Below are 22,963 nucleotides of genomic sequence, written 5' to 3' on the forward strand. Positions count from 1 at the left end.
TGTGCCTTTCCTCAACCCTCCCTTGTTTTTATTAGATTCAAGTCTGTTGGTTTAGTACCATGCAGGAAGAGTTGGGGGTCTCAGGCCAAGGTACCCAGTCCCTTCAGGCCTCTGTCGCCTGTCTCAGGACTCCCCGGTCTTCATTAAGGATGATAAACTCATTCCTGCAGGGGCCAGGCAGGTAACATACGTGAATGAGAGAGTCTGGGTGGGCACTGGCTTCATGACTCACTTTCAAGAGGGGCAACTGCTTGCTTCTTGCTATTTGTGACTGGAAGAACACAGCCCACAGTGGCCAGGTGACTAGACTTTTCAAGAGAAGGTAGACATCTTGATGTTTCTATGAATATCATCAATTTCAAAAAAAAAATGAAAGCTGACTCAAATACTTTTATATCCTTGTGGACCAATTGTAACGTGTGCAGGCACACCTGGTCCGAGGGGGCTATTTGACCCTGATCTTAATGAGGATTACGAAGCAGGGTTGGGCCACAATGTCTGGGCTCAAAGCCCAGCTCCTCTGCCGAGCACCTATGTGACTTTGAGCAAGTTCACTACACCCTGACTCTTCTTTATGTGTAACGTGGAGACGATAATGGTACCTGCTTCACAGAATAAAAAGTTGAGAACTATTTAACATTGTATTACTCCCTTGTCCAGAGGAGGAAATAGAGTCAGAGTGGTGAAGCAACTTGCAGGAGGGTTTGCAAGCAGCCAAGGTCAGAGACAGGGCTCCAAATTTTGGTTCTGTCTCCTGGGGAAGTGTTAACTTCAAAGTGCTGCCACTCCCACCCTGTTTGAATCTGCAGATGGTATTCGGCTGTCAGCTCAGGAGCCTGGAGTAGTGGTGTTAGTCCCAGTGCCTGGCATATAATTGGCTTGAAGTGTAGATTTACTGCATGAGTAAAGAAAAGCAGCAAAACTCTTGTTCCTCTAACACCCCACCTTCTAATTCTTCCTCTCCAGATGCAGTGAATTTAAAAGGTTGGACAAAAACATGTTTCCCAATAAGAACCAGGGCTGAGTGTGCAGACCTCATTCAGTGAGGATATTGGGGGACTGGAATATCCCTAGACACTGTAAAAAGAGACTACAGGTTTTGGGGGGCTGGGCACCTACAGAAATGTGGCCTGTGGCAGGGGTGGGGATGGGGTGCAGGAATTACAGTGACTGCTTTTGTTTAGCCTCTCTGATTGGAAGCAAGATGGCAAAAAAAAAAAAATAATCCTCTAAAACTTGAGGTATGGAAGACAGATGTGGTCACCCACAACCTCCTTCAAGGGAGGACTTCTCTGACTGGGAAGTATGGTCAGTGGAGAGCCTCCAGCTGTCAGCTCTTTTAGGGTCTCCAGCTGCAGAGAGCCACTTCGCCGAGGGCAGCCTGTATTTGGTGTCTGAGTGGGATCAGGTAAAACTGCCTGGTCATTTCAGTTCAGTGCGAGACAGACACTGGCAGATAATACTTGCACCGCCCTTTTCCCCCATACTTGCCCCAGGGCCCCTCCAGGTTGGTGGATGCTTTGCCAGGCCTGCAGAGCAGTTTGACTTCCTGTATCCAATCCTGTTGCCTCCCTCTTCTTTTCACAGGTATTTATCACTAATAAATATCTTGCACCCCAAACTCTGTCTCAGCCTCTGTTTCTGGAGAACCCAATGCAATGGAGGGTGCTTAGGGCTGGACAGAGGTATTGGGTCACTGGCACAGCGACCATGGCCAGGCACCTCTGATGCCCTCACCCTCAAAAGTAGGTGTCAGGAGGAGACTCTTGCCCACACCACTGCCACCTCTGGCCCCCACCGCAGGGCCAACTTGGGGCTGTACTCTTTCCAGTCAGCATCACAGAAATTTCAGCCTCTGCCCACAGGTCACTTCAGAGCCCTATGCTGATGTTCTCATTCACAGTCCCTCCGTGGGTCAGAGCAGGAGAGAGGGAAATTATTAGCCTGTTTGCCCTTCAGAATGCCCTGGGAGGGGGAGGGTAAAATGCCTTTACCAAGAAAGTGTTAGAGCGCTGTGGGACCTTGGTCCAGGCTTGCACCCTTTGCAGGTTTTAGTTTCCCCGTATGTTAAGTGGGGGAGGGGAAGTAGGAATAGAAAAGACACCATTTATTGTTATTTTGGTTCCATTTCAGGAGGAAATGGATTCTGGCCTCTTGAAAGGTGGGGAGATTTGCTGATGTGGACTCTGGGGACACCTAGTGGTCGAAAGGGATAGAAAGTCGTTGGGGCTGGGGGTCTGGGTTTGTCCCACTCCAGTCTCATTCTGTTGGTGCAGTCACTGACTCATCCATCAGGTCCCTTGTCTGGGCTATTTGAGCCATCTTGATTCTAAGACTTTAAGGACCCTTAAAGTCTTATACTCTGAAATGCTGTTTATTGCTGCTTAACAAATTGCCAGAAACTTAGCAGCTTGAAAGAATGCGTGTTTATTATGTCATAGTCTGGGTCAGGAGTCCAGGTATGCCCTAGCTGGGTTCTCTGCTCAGGATCTCAACAAGACTGCAGTCAAGGGGTTGACCAGGATGTGTTTCTTTCTGGAGCTCAGCATCCTTTCCCAAATTCACATGATGGTGGGCAGAATTCAGTTCCTTGTGGTTAAAGGACTGAGATCCCTGTTTTCTTCCTGGCTGTCAGCTGGTGCCGTTCATGATTTCTAAGAGCCACCCACAGTTTCTTCACAGGCTCTTTCACAGCATGCAACAGCTTTTTTTGTCAAGGCTAGCAGGAGAGTCTTGCCCAGCTTCAAGTCACTTGATTCAGGGAAGGTTCTCTTTAACAGGACTTGCTTGAGTAGATCATACCCACCCAGAAAAAAAATCTCCCTTTTGATTAACTAAAAATCAACTAACTTGGGACCTGAGTCACATCTGAAAAATCCTTTCACTTTTGTCATATAATGTAACCTAATCACAAGAGTGACATCATACTCACTGGTCCTGCCTACAACTGAAGAAGGGTCTTATACCAGGCATGCATACCAGAAGGGTGTGAAAGTTGGGGGTCATCTTAGAATTCTGCTTAGCTGTGGATTCTCAGGTCTATATCTCCACCCCAGCATTGCCAGACTTCTTTGTCTAACTGCCTTCTTATCTCCACCAGAATATCTAATTGGCACATTGAACTTGGCATGTTTAAAAATGAAATTTTGCTTCCACAGTACTCCCAAGCCTGCTCCCTAACCCCACATCTTCACATCACATATTAGTAAAAAGCCAAAACCTCTCAGTCATCTTGACTCTCTTTTCCTCATAGGTTAATATTCTTTGGCTCTACTTCCAAATGTGTCCTGTGTCCTATCACCTCTCACATCTTTCATGGCTGCCCTCCTGATCCCAGCCCCCATCATCTCTTGCCTGGGATCCTGTACCAGCCTCCTCATTAGACTCCTTGTTTTCTCCTTTGCCCTTATCAGTCTTATGTCCACAAAGCAGCTGGAAGGATCTGGTTAAATTGTAAATCAGACCATATCCTGCCTCTGATAAAAAAATTTCCAATGGTCCCCATCTCATTCAGACTAAAAGTCAAAGTCTTAAGCATGTCCGCCGAAGTCCTATATGATCTGGCCTGTGGTCAATGTTGGGACTCAGCTACCACTTTTTCCTTCTCTCACCATACAACAGCCATTCAGATTTCCCTGCTTCAAAATTGCCAAGCACACATCGGCCTTTGCGCATGCTGTTCACTGCTGGAAATGCTCTTCGCCCAGATACTCACATGACTGACTTCCTCATTTCCTTAAGCTCTCAGCTCCAATGTCACTATCTCAAAAAGGTCTTACCTGAACATTCATTTGAAATACCAACATCCCCGTGATGCTATTGCCTTACTTTGCTTTATTCTTCTTAATGGCATTTATCATTATCTGGCATGTAATTTTTATTTGTGTCTTTCTGATTAGTATGTAAGCTTCATGAGGAAGGAATGACATCTGCATTGGACTCCATGCCTTGGCTCAATCAATTGCTCATCCACTCACCCATTCAACAAACATGTACTGAGGGTTTGCTTTTATCAGGCTCTAGGCAGACAGAGGTGAAAAAGACAGATGTGTTCCATCCTCGCTAAGCCCACAGATCTGAGGAGAAAGATACAAATGTGAGGTTAGGAATGTGCTGATAGAGATGGATAGAGGGACTAAGGGAACACCAGAGGCATTTAATAGAGTGTAACCTAATCACAAGGGTGATAGAGCAGAGTGTGGTTGGTTCACCTCTTGGATGAGGTGTTGTTTAAGCTGTGAGATTTCAGTAGGTTGTTGTGGTTTTAGAACATGGCTACAAGTTCTTTGAAATTTCTTCCATAAATGTTCTTCCCCTTGAATCTGGACTGGCCTTGTAACTAATAGGATATAGCAGAATGATGCCGTAGGTTTCCAAGGCTAGATACCCTGAATTACCATGTAAGAAGTCCAACAACCCTAAGACCATCATGTGGTGAAGAAGCCCAAGACATGTGGAAAGACCATGTGTAGGTGCTCCAGGAATGCAAGCACCTGCCCAAGGGCCAGACACGTTGGCGAAGTAGCCTCCAAGTGGTTCCAGCTCTCTGTCATTCAAGTCACTTCCAGCTGTGGCAGTGTCTTCTGAGTTGAGGCTCAGCCAACATGGAGCAGAGACAAGTCATCGCCTCTTGCCCTGTCTGAATTCCTAACCCACGGTGTCTATGAGCATAATGAAATGGCAGTTTGGGGGCAGCAATCAACTACAACAGTAGGATGTGGCAGGTTCAGGTGAAGGAAAAAGCTTTTCAGACACCAGTAAACAGCAAATGGGAAGACTCAGCAAGAGAGGCTGACGTGGAGAGAAGTTGGCTATGGCTGGAGAGGATGGTAAGGAGAGGAGATAGACTGGCAAGAGCATGAGGCCCTTGAAGACATTTAGACTTTCTCCGGAGTCTCTATACTGCAGCCAGAGGTGCCTTCTGAAAACACAAACCTGACCACCACTGAAAACTTTTCGGTGGCTCCCCATCAATCTTCAGGAAAAAGTCTAAAGTTCTTGTCCTGGCGTTCAAGGCCTTTTGCAGTTGACTACTATTTTATAGATTCTTCTTCAGCTACCAACTCTACCCTAAAACTCTGCCTCAGCCATGCCAGACCAATCTCCATGACAGTGCCTCCTATGACATTTGTCTTTTGTTAAGAAAGTGGAGGGACTTTGGGCTCTAATCACCTTGCCTTTTGAGGCCTCAGTTTCACCATCTGTGTAGTTAGGTAGTTGGACTAGGAGTCTTTTAAGAGCATACCCAGCTTGGCATTGTAGGAGCCTATGAAAAGGTGGGAGAAAGGTGCTTATAGTCAAACCTGTCTGACGAGCTACTTCCAGGTTGCCTAGCAACGGATGCAAACCCTCTTCCCAGTCCTCAGAGGTTTCTTAGCAACCAGATTTCTCACCCTCTGTTGTTTTCAGGATTTCCTGTTAACTAAATGAATGTCTAGTTCTGCTTTTTCTCCTCCCCAAAAAATCTTAGACCAAGAATCTCCTTGGAGACCTGGATACCAACGCAGAATGGAAAGAGTCCGAAGGTTTGAGGTCAGTGGAGGATTCGCTGTGTGACTTAAAGAAGTTACTTGACCTCTCTGGCTCTTATTGTAGATGAATACCTGTCAGGTGCTCTTTAGGGCTTTACTTCTTCCCTTGTGTGTGTTTGATTCCACTGCTGAATTTATTCACTCTTTCAACAAATCTTTACTGATTGCTTACTCTGTTCCAGGCACTGTCTTGAGGATTGAGCAAAACAGACATAGTTCCTGCCTTTGTGGAGCTTGCACTCTAGTGGATGGGAACACACAATAAATAAATGTAAATATATAATAATGTCATGTGGTGAAGGGGATAAAGTGTGTGAGGAGGGGCCACTATTTCAGATGAGGTGTTTGTATCAGTCAGGATAGACTAGGGAAGCAGAGGAGGAAGGGTAGAAAAACTGGCTTCTCTCTCCCTCCAACTTCCTACCCTACCTCTTCCCCTTGGCCTTGAGCTCAGCTGGAGGCCAGCTGACCAGGGTGGCTGGGAAAAGCATCCTCCAGGGGTCTGTTTTGCACAGCAGGGAAAGAGCAAGGAATGAACTGTAAGGCAACAAAGCCCAGAGCTGCCTCATGATCCTTGGGTGGCCTACAGCTTTTTCAGTCCACTTCCTGTCTATAAACTGTTAGGGACCCTAGGATTGTCTTTTTCTTTTTCTTTCTTTCTTTTATTTATTTATTTATGTTAATATTTTGATACTTTTTAGAAAATTGTAAAGACATAGCATAAAATGTACCATCTTAACCATTTTTAGGTGTACAGCTTGGTGGCATTAAGTATATTCATATCGTTGTGTAATCGCCACCACCATCCATCTCTAAAACTCTTTTCATCTTACAAAACTGAAGCTCTGTCCCCACTGAATAATAACTCCTCATCCCCCCTCTCCCAAGCCCCTGGAAAACACCATTCTATCTTCTGTCTCTATGATTTTGACTACTCTAGATACCTCTTATAAGTGGAATTTATAATATTTATCTTTTTGTGACTGGCTTATTTCAGTTAACATAATGTGTTCAAGGTTCATTCATGTTCTAGCATGTGTCAGAATTTCCTTCCTTTTTAAGGCTAAATAATAACTCATTATATGTCTGTACCACATTTTCCTTATCCATTCTTTCAGTACTTTTAAGTACATACTCGGAAGTGGAATTGCTGGATCATATGGTAATTCTATTTTTAATTTTTCAAGGAATTGCCATACTGTTCTCCATAGCAGTTACACCAACATCGCACAGGGGACCAATTTCTCCACATCCTCACCAACACTTGTTATTTTGTTTTTGTTTTTTTGATAGTAGCCATGCTAATGGGTGTAGGTACTTAGGATCATTTGGAGATTCAAACAGTCATGGGCTTTTTATCCCAGGCTTGTGATTACTTTGACAGAACTGTTCTCTTAAGAACTTAGGCTTCTTATCCATTTGACTCCAGCCAGTTCCGTGTACTAAAACCACACACCCACAATATGTTTCAATACATAGTGCTCAGGTTTGCTTTATTTCTTTGCTTACTTACCCCAAAGAGCTCTCTTCATTTAATGGCATCTATCAGGAATAATAGGTGGTAAAGCCACCCCCTAAATTGATCTTGACCCTGAATCATTTTATCCATCTGAAAGTATTTTTTATCCATAATCTTTTAAAATCCAATCTCTTACTTAAATTGACTTTTGCCTGAGATATTTTAATCAATAGAGAAGTTTTTTAGATGGGTGTGAATGCCATACCCTTAGCTCGATCTTTGTCTTGGAACATTTTATTGAATTAATAGACTTTTCTGTGCTCAGCACCTTTAAAACAGCTCATATCTTTCTTTTGGGGGGTCTAGGGACATTAAACCTTTCCACTTCTGCAAGGACATAAATTTTTGAATTCTGTTTCCTTTTATTTCTGTTTATAAACCAGCCAGTTCTTTCCTGAGTTTATCTCTCTCTTGAGTATTTGGACAAATGCAGCCAAAGGAGCCCATATAGCTTCCCAAGTTACTTCAGTAAAAGTTTTACCAAATGTTTTTCTTTTGTGTAACAAGGATTGCCAACTTTCTTGCCCACTGTCCCAACAACTAAGGCACTAAAACATATTTTGGTTTTGGTTACATAAGTAGCCTAAAAAACCTACTTCTGGCAATAATTCCTTTATAAAATAAAATAGGCTGGATTATGATGTGGTAGCAAATCAACCCTGAAATATCAGTGGATTGACACAATAAAAGTTTATTTCTTAATGAAACATATCTGATATGGTGACTCCAGAGCAGCTGTTCTTCCCTAAGCAATTCAGCAATCTAGTCTACTTCCAGCTTCTGACACTATCATGTCAAAATGTAGCCTCCACAATTGTCATGGCAGGAGAAAAGATAATTGTAGGGTCATGCACCAGCTCCTAAATACTCTAGCAGTTCTAAAACATGGCCCCAACTTATTTGACACTTCCCCTACTGAAAGCTGGAGAGTATGTCTCTTCGCCTTGAATCTGGCCTCTGTCACCAACAGAATAAAGTAGAAGTGACATTGTGCCAGTTTCTAGACTGGCCATGAGAAACTTTCAGCTCTTACCAGCTCTTTACTGGATGATCATTTGTAAGCAAAATAGTGATCGTTGTTTTAAGTCACTACATCTTGGGTTAGTTTGTTACACAGCAATAGAAGCCAAAACAAATGCTTCAGCCCAGAAGTGACATGCTTCACTCTGTTCGTAGCTCATTGGAAGAACAAATCACATGGCATTTGTCTAACTTCAAGGGGACTGGGAAATACATATGTGAAGCACATGAAAATTTGGTGAGCAGTCTATGTCTCTACCACAGTGTTTAAATAAAACTTCTTTGATAAGGTGACATGTGAACAGAGATCTGAATAAAGCCAGAAGCTAGCTATGCAGATGTCTGGAGAAAGAGCAATAAAGGCAGAGAAGCAAACAAGTCAAAGGCTCTGAAGCCTTGAGTTGGGAGTTTGCCCAGAGTGCTTGGTTCATTCAAGGAACAGCAAGGAGGCCAGTGTGGCTGCAGTACAGTGAGTGAAGAAATGGAAGAAGATGAAATCAACAAGGTAAGTAAGGTGGTGGGGGAGATGCGATTATAGGCCATTGTAAGGACTGTTTTGGGATATCTATTGTTGCATAACCATCTCAAAACTTAGTCATTTAAAATAGTACCATTTTATGTCTCAAGATTCTGTGGGTTTATGGAATTCAGTGGGATATTTCTTCAGCTCACGTGATGTCATCTGGGGGCTCAAATAGGCTGGAACATCCAAGATGACTCACATGTCCAGTACAGTAGCTGGTGCTAGCCATGGGCTGAAAGTTTGGCTGGGGCTATCAACTGAAGCATCTACGTGTGGCCTCTCCATGTGGACTGGGCTTCTTCAGAATGGGGACTGGGGTCCAAGAAGGAGCATTCCACAAGCGATTGTTCCAAGACAGGGGAGAGGAAGAAAGTCCTCTTGAAAGCTAGGTCCAGAACTGGCACAGCATCATTGCTTGCACCCCATTCTATTGGTTAAAGCAGCTGCTGGCCCAGTTCAGGGTCAAGGAGAGGAGAAATGAACTCTACCTCTTGACAGGCAGAGTAACCAAGAGCCTGTGGCCATCTATCTATAATCTTCTCCTATTACCTGAGTAAGATGAGATGTCAATAGAGGTTTTTTAAATTTTTATTTTTAAATTAGTGCTGACATTCAATGTTATTTGTAGCTAGACACGCTTCAGAGGATGATTCTGATTGCAAGTAGAGAAGAGACCACTAGGAAGGGGCAAGGGGAAAGCACTGAGTGAATATGGATGGCTGATGTGGGTCTGAGAGAGTAGTCCTTGTGGCAGCAAGGTTTGTCCCAGTGACACTTGACTGTCCAAAATCATGGCCACTAGATACACATAGCTATTTAAACTTAAATTTTAAGTAATTAACTAAAATTTGGAATTCTGTCTCTCAACTGTACTAGCCACATGTCAATGCTTCATAGCTAAATGTGTTCACTGGTTCCTGTGTAGGCAGCACAGATGTAGAATGGTCATCTTTGTAGAAACTTCTGTTGGACAGTGCTGGCTTAGAACTTTTCATCTCCTACAAGTTTCCATATCTAAAATCTTTAACTACAGGGTCTCACACTCTGACCTCAGACTCCCCTCCTTCCCATCCAGCTATTTTTAGACTGCATTGAGCTCATCAGTCTGGAATTCCTGCATCTTCTCTGGATCCATCTGCTCTCCTCCTGGGCTGCCTTGGCATCCTTCCCCACTGAGTCGGGATCTTCCTGAGGTTTATCATGGGATCTGCTCTCCCCTATTCTTTGCATCCCTCATTATCCCCTCCTTCTACCCCACCTGTCCAGGAGAACCCAAACCCAGGAGCCGGGATGTCAGCAGCCACCTGATGTATTCTCATTTTTCCTGACACTGCCAGAGAAAATCACAGCCATGTAGACCATCGTCTCCACAGATCATGACCTCAGAGACACCAGAGCAAATTCAGATTCTGCCACATCATACCAAATGACCTCAGACAAGTGGCTAAGCCTTTCAAGAGCCAGAGTTTATCATCTGTAAAATAGGAGTTATCATAGCTCCCATCTCATAAAGTTATTGAGAAAATTAATTATCCTGGCATGTAGTAAATCCTGGCATGTAGCAAATGATCTTTATTACCACTATCATTATTATTATTGATTATTCCAATGTTCACCACCCTTTCTTTAAAAATTGTGGTAAAATATGTGTAACATAAAACTAATCACTAGTGACATTTAGTATATTCACACTGTTGGCCGAACATCACCACTATCTAGTTCTAGAATATTTTTATCACCCTTAAAGAAATCCATTAAAGCAGTCACCCCCTTCGCCCAGTCCCTAGGAAACACTAATCTGTTTTCTGTCTCTATGGATTTTCTGACTCTGGATATTTCATACACACACACACACACACACACACACACACATATATATTTCACATATATATATGTATGTGTATAGAATCATACAATAGGTGGCCTTTTGTGTCTGTTTCACCACCTTTTTAAAGCCTCCTGTTGAACTAAAACCTTCTTTCTTTATAGATAATGCCTTTTGTCTTTCAACTTATCAGGTGTCATGTCATTCAACTTCCTACCCTTCTCACCTATAAACTAATGATAGAAGTAACAACAATATTTTATTGAAGTCCTACTCTATTCCAAATGCTTCGCTTAGTGTCTTTTGTGCACATCTCATTTCACTCTTATGACCCCCGGAGAGGCAACTATTAATATTATCTCTATTTTATAGTCAGGGAAACTGAGGTTCAGAGCAGTTATATCATGTAAGCAGTGAGTGGCAGAGCCAAGATTCAAACCTGGATCTGTTTGCCGGCAGAGTTCAGCTCACAACCAACACTATATCTCTTCTCAATGGCCACCTTCCTTTCCCTCCCCAGGATGGGGCTGGTTTTTTCTTGTGCTGGGTCAAAGCCAGCCCATCTTCCCCTACATTTGAACTTATCACTTCCCATTGCCTCCAGAACCTCATCCATCCCCTCTCCGACATCATCAGAGACAAAGCTGATTCTCATGGCAGCGGACTGGAACCATCTGGTTACCTCTTCATTCACTTCTGTGATGACTTAACTGGATGACTCAAAGACCAAGTTCAGCTAGGACTGTGGTGCCTTCACCTGCACTCTCCATATGGCATTGGCTTCTTCGCAGCATGACAGCCTCAAGGTAGACAGACTTCTTGCATGGCGTCTCAGATCTCCAAGAGCTAGAGCTCCCAGGGAAGTGCATGTCCTTTTATGTCCTAGCCTTGGACATCAGGACATCACTTCACCATACTCTATTGGTCGAAGTTGTCATCAGCTCACCCAGGCTACACACAGAGGGTACAGAGGTCCCATCTCTCTAGAGAAAAAGTGCTAAAGCCTTTGCAACCATGTTTAAAACTGTCATAAGTTGCTTCCAATCTTTTGCTATTCTGTTAGCTCATTGTATCCCCTAACATCTCTTGAATCCATCCATCTCTCCACAAGCCCACTAGGCAAGACGTCGTCATGATCTGGAGCCTCCTCACTGGTCCCTCTGCTGCCACTCTTGAGATTTCTATTCTGTTCTCTTTAGCGATCAGCAGCCAAAGAGATCTTTTCAGAATGCAAATCAGATCACATCCTTCCTCTCTTAACAATCCTTCCATGGCTTCCCACTTCTCTTGGGTTGAAGTCCAAACTCCTTACTTTGGCCTATGAGTCCCTGAGGGGTCTCGCATATGCCTGTCTCTCCAGCTGATCTCCTGTCATCATCATTTGCGGCCTATAGTTTTGAGCTCCAGGACTTCTTCCCATCCCTTTTACACACATACAGTTAAATGAGTAAGTAGTAAATATAAAGCACTCGGACAAGTCTTTGCACATGATGAGCATCATATATTTGCTATTAGTATTAGTCTCTATTAAAGAAATATTTATTGAGCTGCCTACTCAGTGTCAATCACTACGTGAGGCTCAAGGATACAATAGTGAATGAAAAGATTGTAGCCCCATCTCACAGTTCGTTCATCTCTGTGTCCCAGCCCCTAGCACAAAGAAAGACAGTATGGATGCTCAAGACAAAAGGTATGTTTGTGCAATGGTGCCTGATAAAACTCAGAGAGGTGTGGTGACTTTCTCAAGACTACATAGCAAATGTGGGACAAAACCAAGGATGTGGGCACATGACAAGGAATGGAACAGGTAGCAAGCTGCCTGGCAAAGGCCGGCTCTCCTAGAGACGTGGGCCATAGGCACAGGTGCCCAGGGCAGAACTAGGGCTAGGCTGGGAGAGAGAACAAAAGAGGCCATCTCACTGGCTCCTTCGAAGGGGAGAGGAAGCTTCTCTCCCAACACCTCCTCCCCAACCCCAACTCCCTTCTCAAGACAAAGGGGTGAGGGACGCTGATCCTTAGCAAGAGGATGGAGAGAGGATGGGGATTCAGTGAGAGGGTGGTCTTCAGTATGAAGTCAGAGACTATGATATCAACAAGGAGGGACTTCTGGTGGGGACCTAGTGAGAGAGGCAAGTCTCAATGATGGGTGGGGCCTCAGAGAGAGAGAGAGATGAGTGTGTGAAGAGGCGCAGGCTCTACAGGGAGATGAACGTTTGCATAACGGTGCGGGGGGTGGGGGGAGGGGGCTCCATGAGGGGCATAGAGACCCAGAGAGAGAACTGAGGATACAGAGAGGAAACGAACGCTCAGTGAGGACAAGGATCTTCAGTGAGAGGGATGGGAGATTGAGGGAGTGATGGGAGAACCCGGATGAGGATTTGGAGGGACTGCCTGAGGGAGTTAGGTTGAGAGAGGTGGTGGGGTTTCCGCGAGAGATCTGTAGTCTCAGAAAGAGAAAGGAACTCTGGAAGGGGACAGGAGCTAGTGATTCTGCAGGAGTCTGCAATTTGCAAAGCCAATCTTTGGGGCGGGGGCCCCCATCCCACCGGGTATCACCCCCCGCCCCCAACTGCGGCGCAGGCGCGACCGAACCCGCTTTTGCTCTGCTCGCGCTTCGGCTCCCGCTCGGCAGACAGCAGGCAGAGAGGTGAGCTAAGCCCTGCTCCGGCGTGGCCTGACCCCCACCCCACCTTCTCCGGGGTTCCGGAGAGCACCCACACCTGCCCGCATCCCCAGCCCCGGCCGTGTCCCGCCTCGGGCAGGGCGGCGGTCCCTAAGACCGTTGTGCCTCTGGTTTTGGGAGTTGGGATCCTAGGGAAGCAGCAAGGGACAGAGATCGCATCAGCGAGACACCTCAGGGGTGACAGGCTAGACTGAGGCTTCAAAGGACAAAAACCCCACCCATCTCTCTATTAAAAACCCATCTCTCCTCTGCCTCCGTTTCCCTCTGGGGGAAAGGATGCAGTTAATCGATCAGGAAACGGGTCAGAAACAGTGGTGCGGTCGGGGGCAGAGGAATTGGACCGATTTCCCTGGCGTTGTCCCCCAGGAGGGCGCCCATCTTCCTGGGCAGCCGCGAACACTGGAGTGGGCAGGTCTGGGGAGGGGGGTTTGGGAAGGAGAACTGAGTGAGGCCGCGCAGAGGCGAGAGCGTCCATCCATCTTCAGGTCCTTGAACCTGTTACCTTCCCGTGCGCCTTCCCCGAGTGCCTCCTCCCACGCAGACTCCCCCGCCCTGGGACCCTGGAGCCCCCTCCTCTTCCCGCTCCCTACCCACCCAGCTCCTCCCCCTTCCCGCCTAGGGACGCCGCCCCAGCGGTTCCTATGTCAACCCTCTTCCCGGATACCCGCGCCGGGTCCTCAATCTCCTCTCCCTCCCTCCTCCTGACTGCCACACGCTCGCCTGACCGCCTCCCCTTAACACTTAACTAGAAGGGGGAGGGGCCAGGCCTGGGGTAGGCAGCGTCAAGGTCACCTTCCTTCTCCAGTGCCTGCGGGTTTGAGAGATTATGTTAATTCAGGGGAGGAGGACAATGAATTGCAGGGGAGGAGCTAACCCAGGCCGACCATCCCTAAACCCCTTCCCCGCCCCCTCCCTAAAGGTCTTTAATTAAAGATTGTTGCTGACTCGGACAGCCTCGGGAACCTCACTCATTTTTCACACCGGGGCTCCCGAGCATCTCAGCGGGGGTGGTTCCCATACTGTCCACGCCCCCTCCGAGCCCCGCCCAGCTTGCCCTCTCCACATTTCTTACCTTCTTTCTTTGCCTTTGCTTTTGTCTCTTGTCTTTTCCCATTCCTTCAATACTTTTCTTTTTCTTTTTTCTGCCCCCCCCTCCTTGCCCCCGAGTTTTGATTGAGGGCTGGGGAGAACCGCGATTTTATAGACAGGCTTTTAACTACAGCATTCCTGTGGCTTGTGTGAATCCGTGGGGGACTCCAAGAATCACCCCCAGCACACTGTGGCTGTGTGTGTGTGTGTGTGCGCGTGCGCGCGCGCGCGCGCGTCTTTCTATATGTGTATATCTCTGTGTTTATTTATGTGCGTTTCTCTGTGTTGCGTGTGTCTATCTGCATGTGTCCCTGTGGCATATGTGTGTCTGGGTATGTTTGTGGTGTTTTTGTGTCTGTGTTGGTGTGCGTCTCAGTGGTGTGTGTGTATCAATGTATGTATTCTCTGTGTGGGGTGTGTGTGTATGTGTGTGATGGTGAGTTTAAGGGCCACATCAGATTGGAAATGAGAGGTCGCTGGAAATTTGTCTGACCCTTCAGTGTAAGTGCATTGCTTTATTTTGTTTGAAGCTGCTCAGAGGGGCCCAGGGCCATCATGGGGGTGGGGAGGGCAGGAGCCAGTCTTACCCCAGCACTGCCGGGTTCCCTGACTTTGATTCTAGTCCTACCTGTGTGTGGATACGCAAGTACCTTCTATTCCTGGGACCTCAGTGTCTCCATTTGAGAGGAGAGGGGTTCTTAGATAGGTTTCCCTAGAAATCGAATAGCCCTTGAGCCTAAGAGCCCCTAGTCCCCAGGGCTCCTGGCTTTTACCTCCTATGAAATCAAAATTCTTTGGGACTCAGAAGTTGTGGCCTTCTGAGGGGCAACCCTGGGGAGGGATCTTTTAGGGCCTTACAGTTTGGGAAGCTCTGGCTAATCGGACACATGTCAGCCAGCACAGTTATTCCCAAGAGTACCCTGAAAGTGGGGGCGGGGGGTGGATCTTGAGAGAAGATAAGGATGAGGAACTCTCACTCCAGACGTGGGGCTCGAAAAGTTCAATATAAAAATAATAGTGAAGAAATTGCAGTAATAATAATCATAACAGCTACTATTTCTTGGCACCAGACACAATAACTGTACAAAGCAGGTATAATTATTAGCCCTGTTTCACAGATGAGGAAACTGAGGCTTAGTGAGATGAAAGTACTTATTAATGGTCACACAGCTAGGAAGTTGTGGATCGGGATTCCAGTCCAGACAGTGAGGCTCACATTCCCAGCCACCGGGTGGCCTCTACAATAAACACACACATTTATTAACACCTATAATTGCCAGGCACTGGGCTAAGCACTTCAGAGCATTGACTCATTCACAGTGTACTAGGGAGAGCCAGGTCAGGATTCCAGAAGGCCAGACTGCTGTGAGTAAGGGGTAGCTTAAACGGGAGGAAAAGCGGATGGGGCACAAAGATTCAGGAGCTTGGGAGGGTCACCATGGATAGCTCTCACTGACCACCTCCTTCCTTCTGCGCCTTGCCTACTCCACAGGGATCCATAATGCCTAGCTGCAACCATTCTTGTGGCTGTAGCCGTGGCCCCAACGTGGAAGATGGCAAGTGGTATGGAGTCCGCTCCTATCTGCACCTCTTCTACGAGGACTGTGCAGGTACTGCCCTCAGCGATGACCCTGAGGGACCTCCCATCTTGTGCCCTCGCCGGCCCTGGCCCTCACTGTGCTGGAAGGTAAGGCCAGAGGAGAAGCAACTCGGGTGATTTCCTCTGGCTTCAGGGAGGAGATGGGATCAGTGGATAGAAAGAAAAGGGATGGTGTAGCAGTTAGGATGTTTGAGCAATAGAAAATCCAACTCAGATGAGTTTAAATGATAAAGCGAAAATATTGCTCATTTTATAGAAGAGACCAGAGGTATGTACCTTCAGGCAAAGTTCAATCCAGCAGTTCAGACCATCACACCGAGGACTCAAGATTTCTCTTGGTCTTCAGGCTCCCCATGGAGCCCCCACCCTTTCAGGCCCTGTTAGCTTCAGGTTCTTCCCACATGTTCCTCCGAATGGCTGCTACTATGCTGACCCTTGGTCTTTCACTCCACACCATCTAAGGGAAATCAGAATTTCCTCTAGCCTTTCCTTCAGAAAAGAATGCTTTTTATTTCTAGAAGTTCTGCAAAGTATTTCATTAGCTCTGATTGGGTCGCTTACCCAGCCCTGTACTAATTTACTGTGGTCAGGGAGATGGTATATGCTGATTGGCAGGAAGGGGGTTCATCCCACTTAAATCTTACTGTGCTTCTCAATGATATTTTGGGGTACTGTTGCCAAGGCAGTGGAAGATGTGACAAACAAACAATTGAAGTTTATACCAGCCAGGGAGAGTGGTCAGTTAGGGCACTGCATGGGTAAAGGTATTGAAGTGGCAGTGAGCTGAATCTCTAAATGGACATAGGTCTTTGATAAACACTAGGAAGACTGAGGCAGAGATTCCCTCCCCTCTGCTTTCGAAGGGCTTGACTCTAATGGAGAGGTGAGGTGCCAACCTGTGCATAATTAATGCACAACATCAAGCCAGGTGTACAGAGGATGCCTGGGGTGATCAGGGAAGACTTCCAGGAGAAAGTCAGTGTGTATTTTAAACTTTTCAGCATCTTCTTATTGTTAGGCAGTGTGCTAGGCTCTTGGGGACACAGAATTGAAGAAGACATGGTCCCTTCCTCAAGGAACTTCTAGCTGTGGTTCATTTAGCCATTTTGCAAAAATTCACTCAGCACCTGCTCTGTACCAGAACCGTGTTAGGCACAGAAGACACCTAGTGAGCTCTGCTCTATGACTCTCCCTGCTCTCAGTCCAGTGGGATAGGCAGATATAACTTACATAGTAACCGAAGTACATGTCCCAGTGTGCACCAAGGTGAGTATACTGAAGAATGAATGGACACAACATTTTCACGAGTGCAGAGCAGGGTATTTGACCTAGTTCAGGGACATCCTGGAAGGCTTCTCTGAGGAGGTGAGGTTTGAGATGAGATCTGAGGGATGCGCAGGAGTTAACCCAACAGAGAGATAGCTATAGAGGGTAGATGGCACAGGGGGATAAGATGGGGCCCAAATAATGATGGAGGAGGACTAGAGGTTGACAGGAGAAACCTACTGTTAGGTGGGAACTGGGAAGAAAATTAATAAAGAGGCCTCAAGATTCCAAGCAGCAAATAGTGTGTGCTGCTTGTTAGATCCTAGCAGATGTGTTCTGTGATTCATATCTCTTAAAGTTGGAGTAAAGGGTTACCTTTGAGTCCAGTTTGGATCCAAGGTGATCCTTTGGCTTGGGGCCCCCAGCTGACTCTAACCGCCTCCCAATCTGTCTGCCTCTTTCCAGATCAGCCTGTCCTCAGGGACCCTGCTCTTGCTGCTGGGTGTGGCAGCCCTGACCACTGGCTATGCAGTGCCCCCCAAGCTGGAGGGCATTGGAGAGGGTGAGTTCCTGGTGTTGGATCAGCGGGCGGCTGACTACAACCAGGCCCTAGGCACCTGCCGCCTGGCAGGCACGGCGCTCTGTGTGGCAGCTGGGGTCCTGCTGGCCATCTGCCTGTTCTGGGCCATGACCAGCTGGCTGAGCCATGACACCAAGGCAGAACGCTTGGACACTGAAGCTGATGGTCATCTGGAGGTCTTTGGGGATGAGTCAGAGCAGCAACTGTCCCCCATCTTTCGTGATACCAGTGACCAGTCTTGGTTCTCACCGCCTGCCAGCCCCTTTGGGCGATCTTCTGTGCAGACCATCCAGCCCAAGCGGGACTCTTGAGCTGCCCTCATGGCCAGAGGAGTCACCAGACAGGATTTCCTCCTCCCCATCACACCGTGCCCTCTCATTGTCTCTGTAACTTCTCCCTTTCAGCAGAGACCCTTCTGTCTAAACCTCGAGATGGCTCAACTGCAGGTCAGAAAGTCTGGAGCTTACATCCCCATGCTCATTCTCAGGGACAGAAAGCATCTCCCTCAACCTGCCCCCATTCTTTCCTCTGTGTAACTCTGGCTCAGCCCCTTACCTTTCAGACAACCAGTTCCTGTCTCTGTACTATAAGGGATATGGACAAGATGCTTGAGTTCCATGACTTCCCTATTCTCCCTAGGATGTAAGTATTACCCCCTATTGGCAAAGATTGGCCAGTGAGGTAGCAGGGTCATTCTCATCCACTGACCCCTCCTTTTGTCGGCTGCACCAGGATACCTCAGGATGGGTTAAAGATGCTCACTGGACTTCCTGTGTGGGATGGTATGAAAACATTTACCCCCTAGAGTAGATTTTCTACATACATTTTGGCATCAGAGCCCCTCCATCCACTCTATCCCGGACTATTACTAGCCCCAGTGTACAGATGAGGTGGCCGAAGGAAACTGGCGGTCTGCAGAAACTCAGACCCGCATTTTCAGACTCTTGGGCCAGCTCTCATTCTACAGCTGGAGCAGGGCCACTGTATCTCCCTGGTTTCCAGGGGACCCCCAGGGGTTAGAGACAGGCTTGCCCCAGGGAAAGTAGTTGAAGGCAATTATGGTTTCTGGTTACTCAGAAAATACTTTGGACATGCATTTAAGTGGTCTCTAAGAGCCACTTAAGAACTGGGATGTCTTTTGTCTGTCAAAGTCCCCCACCTTAGATACTGTCACCCACAGGTGACACAGCATCTCTGTTCTTTGCCACTAGGGGGAGCTCCAAGGCAGCTGGAGGGAGACGTTTGGGACTCTGCCCTTACCTTTCCTAAGGTCTCACCACCAGCTTGAGGGGCATCCTGAGGGGGAGTCCTCAGTCCTCCCCCACCAGGCAGGCCCTACTACCCTTGTGCCCCAGGCCACCTCCTTAACCTGCACCCTTTCCACCCCAACTTCCCTTTCAATAAACAGCTGGGATGGATACTGACTTTGCTTCTTTTTTTCCTGACCACTGGGAGAGGGAGAAGGGAAGAGACTGCAGTGGGTACCTACTGTGCGCTGGGCACTTAATCCATCATTTCTCATTTGCTCCTCATGAGAATGGAGATTATTATCTTTATTTTACAGATGAGACACCAATGGTCAGAGAAGTGAAGCCACTTGACCTAGGCTTCCTGGGGGTGAATTTAAATGCTAGCCTCATGGGAAGGAAATTTCTCAGCTATCTTGACAACCTGCTGCCCCCATCCCTGAGAGAAACATAAGACAGGGGCAGCTTGGGGAAGGAGTCGGAGCCAAAGGTGGAATCTTCTGGGGCGATAAGAACAGCTAACCCCTACTGGCACTCTCCAGGGCCCAGGCCCTGTTCTCACTGCTTTACAGACCCGTGTCTTGCTGTCCACACCTTAGAGAATGGCACCTCCAGCCTCCTGGTTGCTATAGTCAAAACCTTGGAGTTATCCTTGACTCCTCTTTTCCTCACAGCTTGAATCCAATCCATCAGCAAGTCTTGTCGATTCAACCTTGGAAGTACATGCTGTGCCCAAATATTTCTTGTCAACCTCACAGTTAGCTCCCTGGCCTGAGCCGTCATCACCTCTCATCTGGATTGTTGTACCAACTTCTCCCTGGTCTCCTTGCTTCTGGCTCCTCCACCTGCTAAGACTAATCTTTACAGAACAGTCAGATAGATCCTGTTATAACACGTTACATTGTGTCCCACTTCTGCTCAGAACTGCTCCCATGGCTCCCACTTCACTCAGAGTAAAAGCCAAAATATTCCAGACTTCTAGCCTCTGGAACTGTGAGAAAATAAATTTTTATTGTTTTAAGCCACATAGTTTGTAGCCACATAGTTTGCTTTGCACAGCAGCCTGAGGAAACAGGCTGGAAACTGGTGCCGCTTGCAAAAGAGGCAAAGTGGCAGTATCAGAATGGAAAACATACAGACCCTTTGATCCCTCCCTCTTGCTCAGGTATATCTGTAGGTTAAATTCTACACATTGGAACTTGGCAACATTGTTTGTAACAGAAAACATTTGGGAACCACCTAAATGTTCAGTTACACACTATAACACTATGTAAAAGAATGAGAAAGCTCTTTATGTATGAGTTAGACCAATCTCCAGGTTTACATTGTTAGGTGAAAAGATGCGAGGCGCAGAACACTATGAATACTTTAAAGCCATTTTTGTTATAAGAAAATCTATGCACTTCGCTTATATGTGCATAAAATCTCTATTGCCTTTGGTTGCCTCGGGGAGGGGACTAGGGACTGGGTGCCTGGGGAAGGGGTGGGAGGGAGACTCGTACCACATGTTCTTTCGACCGTTTTGAATTTTGAACCATGTGAATGTGTTATATTTTAAAACATAATTAATTTTAAAGATAATATAATTGATTGAATACATTTAATAAATGGGGGAGAAGGGACAGCTCTTCCTTATGGAAGAACTTCAATGAATAAATACGGAAAGATTGAAAGAAATAGAAAAATTGTCCTTAGAATACCAGTAATAATTGCTGTTAAATTCACCTGTGAATGCTAAAATGAGTGGGTGAAACTTTCAGGTGAAAGACGGTATTCGCATAGTCTCAAATATTTATTAATTTGTGGTGGCTTTAACATGAGTCCACAAGTTATTGGATGCTCTGCCCTCCAGGAGGTGAGGCTTGTGTCCTGTCTCCTTGAGTCTAAGCTGGATTTAGCAACTTGCTCCCAACAAATTGAGTGTAAAGTGGGAACAACCAAGAATTCACAGTGGAAAACTCTGTCTCCCTTAACCAATGAGAAAGGTTAGTGTTGCCAGTAGTAACAAGCCTGCGTGACAGCATGGACCCCTGAAATGATGTGATGAGAAATGCACTTCACCTGCATGGTGTTCTTCCCCATGCCCCTAAATCCGTAACTTCGGCCTAACCATGGGAAGACCCACTGAAGGACATGCTACAAAATCTCTGACCACTGCTCTTCAAAACTGTCAAGGTCATGAAAGATAATAAAAGGCCGAGAAACTATCACCGATTGGAGGAGAGTAAGGATACGAGGTCGAAGGGTTTATAGGAACTCTGTGCTGTCTTTGCAACTCTCCTGTAAATCTAAAATTATTTCCAAAAGAAAAAAGTGTAAAAAAATACATTTGTCTGGTCAAGATGGAATAACAGGAATCAGGGTCATGCTCCCATCTGAAAGAACCAAAGAATGAACCAGAAAATGAATGAATGAGAAGAGCCCTACAATTGCCCCAACTGACTTCCCGGAGCTTCCAGGCCGTGGCATAGAATTCAGTACTCTTTCTCAATAAACGATGAAACAAGTAGACAGAACATCAGTAAAGGTAGGGAAGATTTGAACAACACTATCGACTTGACTTAATTAACATTAATAGAGTGCTCTACCCAACAACAGCAGAATGCACAAGACCTGGGGCAGCCTTGGTTGCTCCTGGAGATCCAAGGGGCACGTGGGAGCTCTAAACAGAGCCCACAGCTGCCCCAGGGCTCCCTCTGGTGTTCCTTCAAAGTGGTGGCAGCTCAGCAGTTTGACAGTTTGGCCCTACCTTAGAGGGAAGCTATTTTCCCTCTAGCCTGCATTCTTTTTCCTCTCCGAGGTGGGGAGGCCTGAGAGAGGGAGGGAGGGTGACAGAGGGTAGTGTTCACCTTCTGTCCATTCCTTTTAATCCCAGAGCCTGAGCATCCAGAGGCTTCCCCTCCCTCCTGCTGAATCTTACATACCTCCCTCATCCCTGCTGATCCAAGGGCCTAGGTTATTTCTCAAACTCAGACTCAGAGGAGCTCCTCTACTTCGCCCTCATCTGGACCAAAGAAGGGTGATCTTGGGACACTACATGACCTCTGAGGGGGGGGGGGCGGTTCTGTGTCAGGGCAGGGAGCAGAAATGCCTTAGGGTGAGAAAGAGAACCAAAGGGGTGTTCCTATAGATGGGGCAGGTATTACTGGGAGATGGAGAGAGAGCCAGCTGTGAGGAATCCAAGAGGCAGATGTTCTGCAACATTCATGTCCCAAGATAATCGCTCCAAATCTTATGTTGAGAGCAGGCTGAGAGTGAGGCAGTCTGTCAGTGTGTGAGCCTGGGCAATTTCTTAACCTCTCTGAGTCTCATTTTCTTTGTCTCTAAAATAATGCCAACAAAGATATCAAACTCTTGAGATTGTTTGAAGGTCTAATGAACTTAACACAGTGCTTGGCACATAGAAGTGCCTAATAAATGCTATCTATTGCTGTGAAAAAGGAGACATCTAAGGTTCAGAATTAGCGAGCAAAGTGCCGGATATAATTAAGAATGACTCAGATATGGTCTTGCCCTCCAGGGACTCATAGTCTAGTGGAAAGGACAGCCCTGTAGACAGACGGTGCCAACCTCATAGAGTGACTGCTATAATGAAAGGACAAGATAATGTCATATCACAGAGGACAGACACAGAGATTCTGAGAGTGATATACGTAGTGCTGGGCTTTGTCCTCGGTACTTCACACAAACTAACTCTGTTAGTCCTCCTATCACCATAAGGCAGTTAACATTATCTTCCAGTTTATAGAAAAGAAAATTGAGTACAGAGTGTTTAAACATCCTGCCCAAGGTTGCACAGGTAAGATTTGAACCCAAACAGTCCAGGTCCAGAATGCCCTATACCTCTGGCATCCATAGGTGCAAAAGTGACCTAAATCCCACAGATTCTACCAACTAACCAATATGATAATGTATAAGGTCATACTAATAACCCCTCGCACAGACCCTTGCAGACACAGGCAAGCATATGCATATCTACCCAGATAAATGCCAATTCTTGCCCTTGATGAGTGCTCAGAAAATCCCCTGGAAAACCACCCTAAAAAGGGCATGGATTATTGAAAAAAGTAATTAACACAA

General features: G+C 46.5%; 1 protein-coding gene across 2 annotated transcripts; it reads left to right on the top strand.

Annotated features, from left to right (window-relative positions):
* Positions 1–94: 94 nt before the first annotated feature.
* On the top strand, positions 95–19,060 carry NRSN2 (neurensin 2). 2 transcript variants are annotated; one of them, XM_036229553.1, is made up of 4 exons: positions 95–5,802; positions 8,361–8,575; positions 15,683–15,877; positions 17,522–19,060. In XM_036229553.1, the coding sequence occupies exons 2-4, from the start codon at positions 8,552–8,554 to the stop codon at positions 17,945–17,947; spliced, it is 645 nt and encodes a 214-aa protein (XP_036085446.1). In that variant the 5' UTR covers positions 95–5,802; positions 8,361–8,551; the 3' UTR covers positions 17,948–19,060. The 2 variants fall into 2 exon arrangements, with proteins under 2 accessions (XP_036085446.1, XP_016004362.1); XM_016148876.2 differs by lacking the exons at positions 95–5,802; positions 8,361–8,575 and adding an exon at positions 12,700–13,065.
* Positions 19,061–22,963: the final 3,903 nt, after the last annotated feature.

Source organism: Rousettus aegyptiacus, unplaced genomic scaffold (assembly GCF_014176215.1).
Source record: "Rousettus aegyptiacus isolate mRouAeg1 unplaced genomic scaffold, mRouAeg1.p scaffold_m13_p_12, whole genome shotgun sequence".
NCBI lineage: Eukaryota > Metazoa > Chordata > Mammalia > Chiroptera > Pteropodidae > Rousettus > Rousettus aegyptiacus.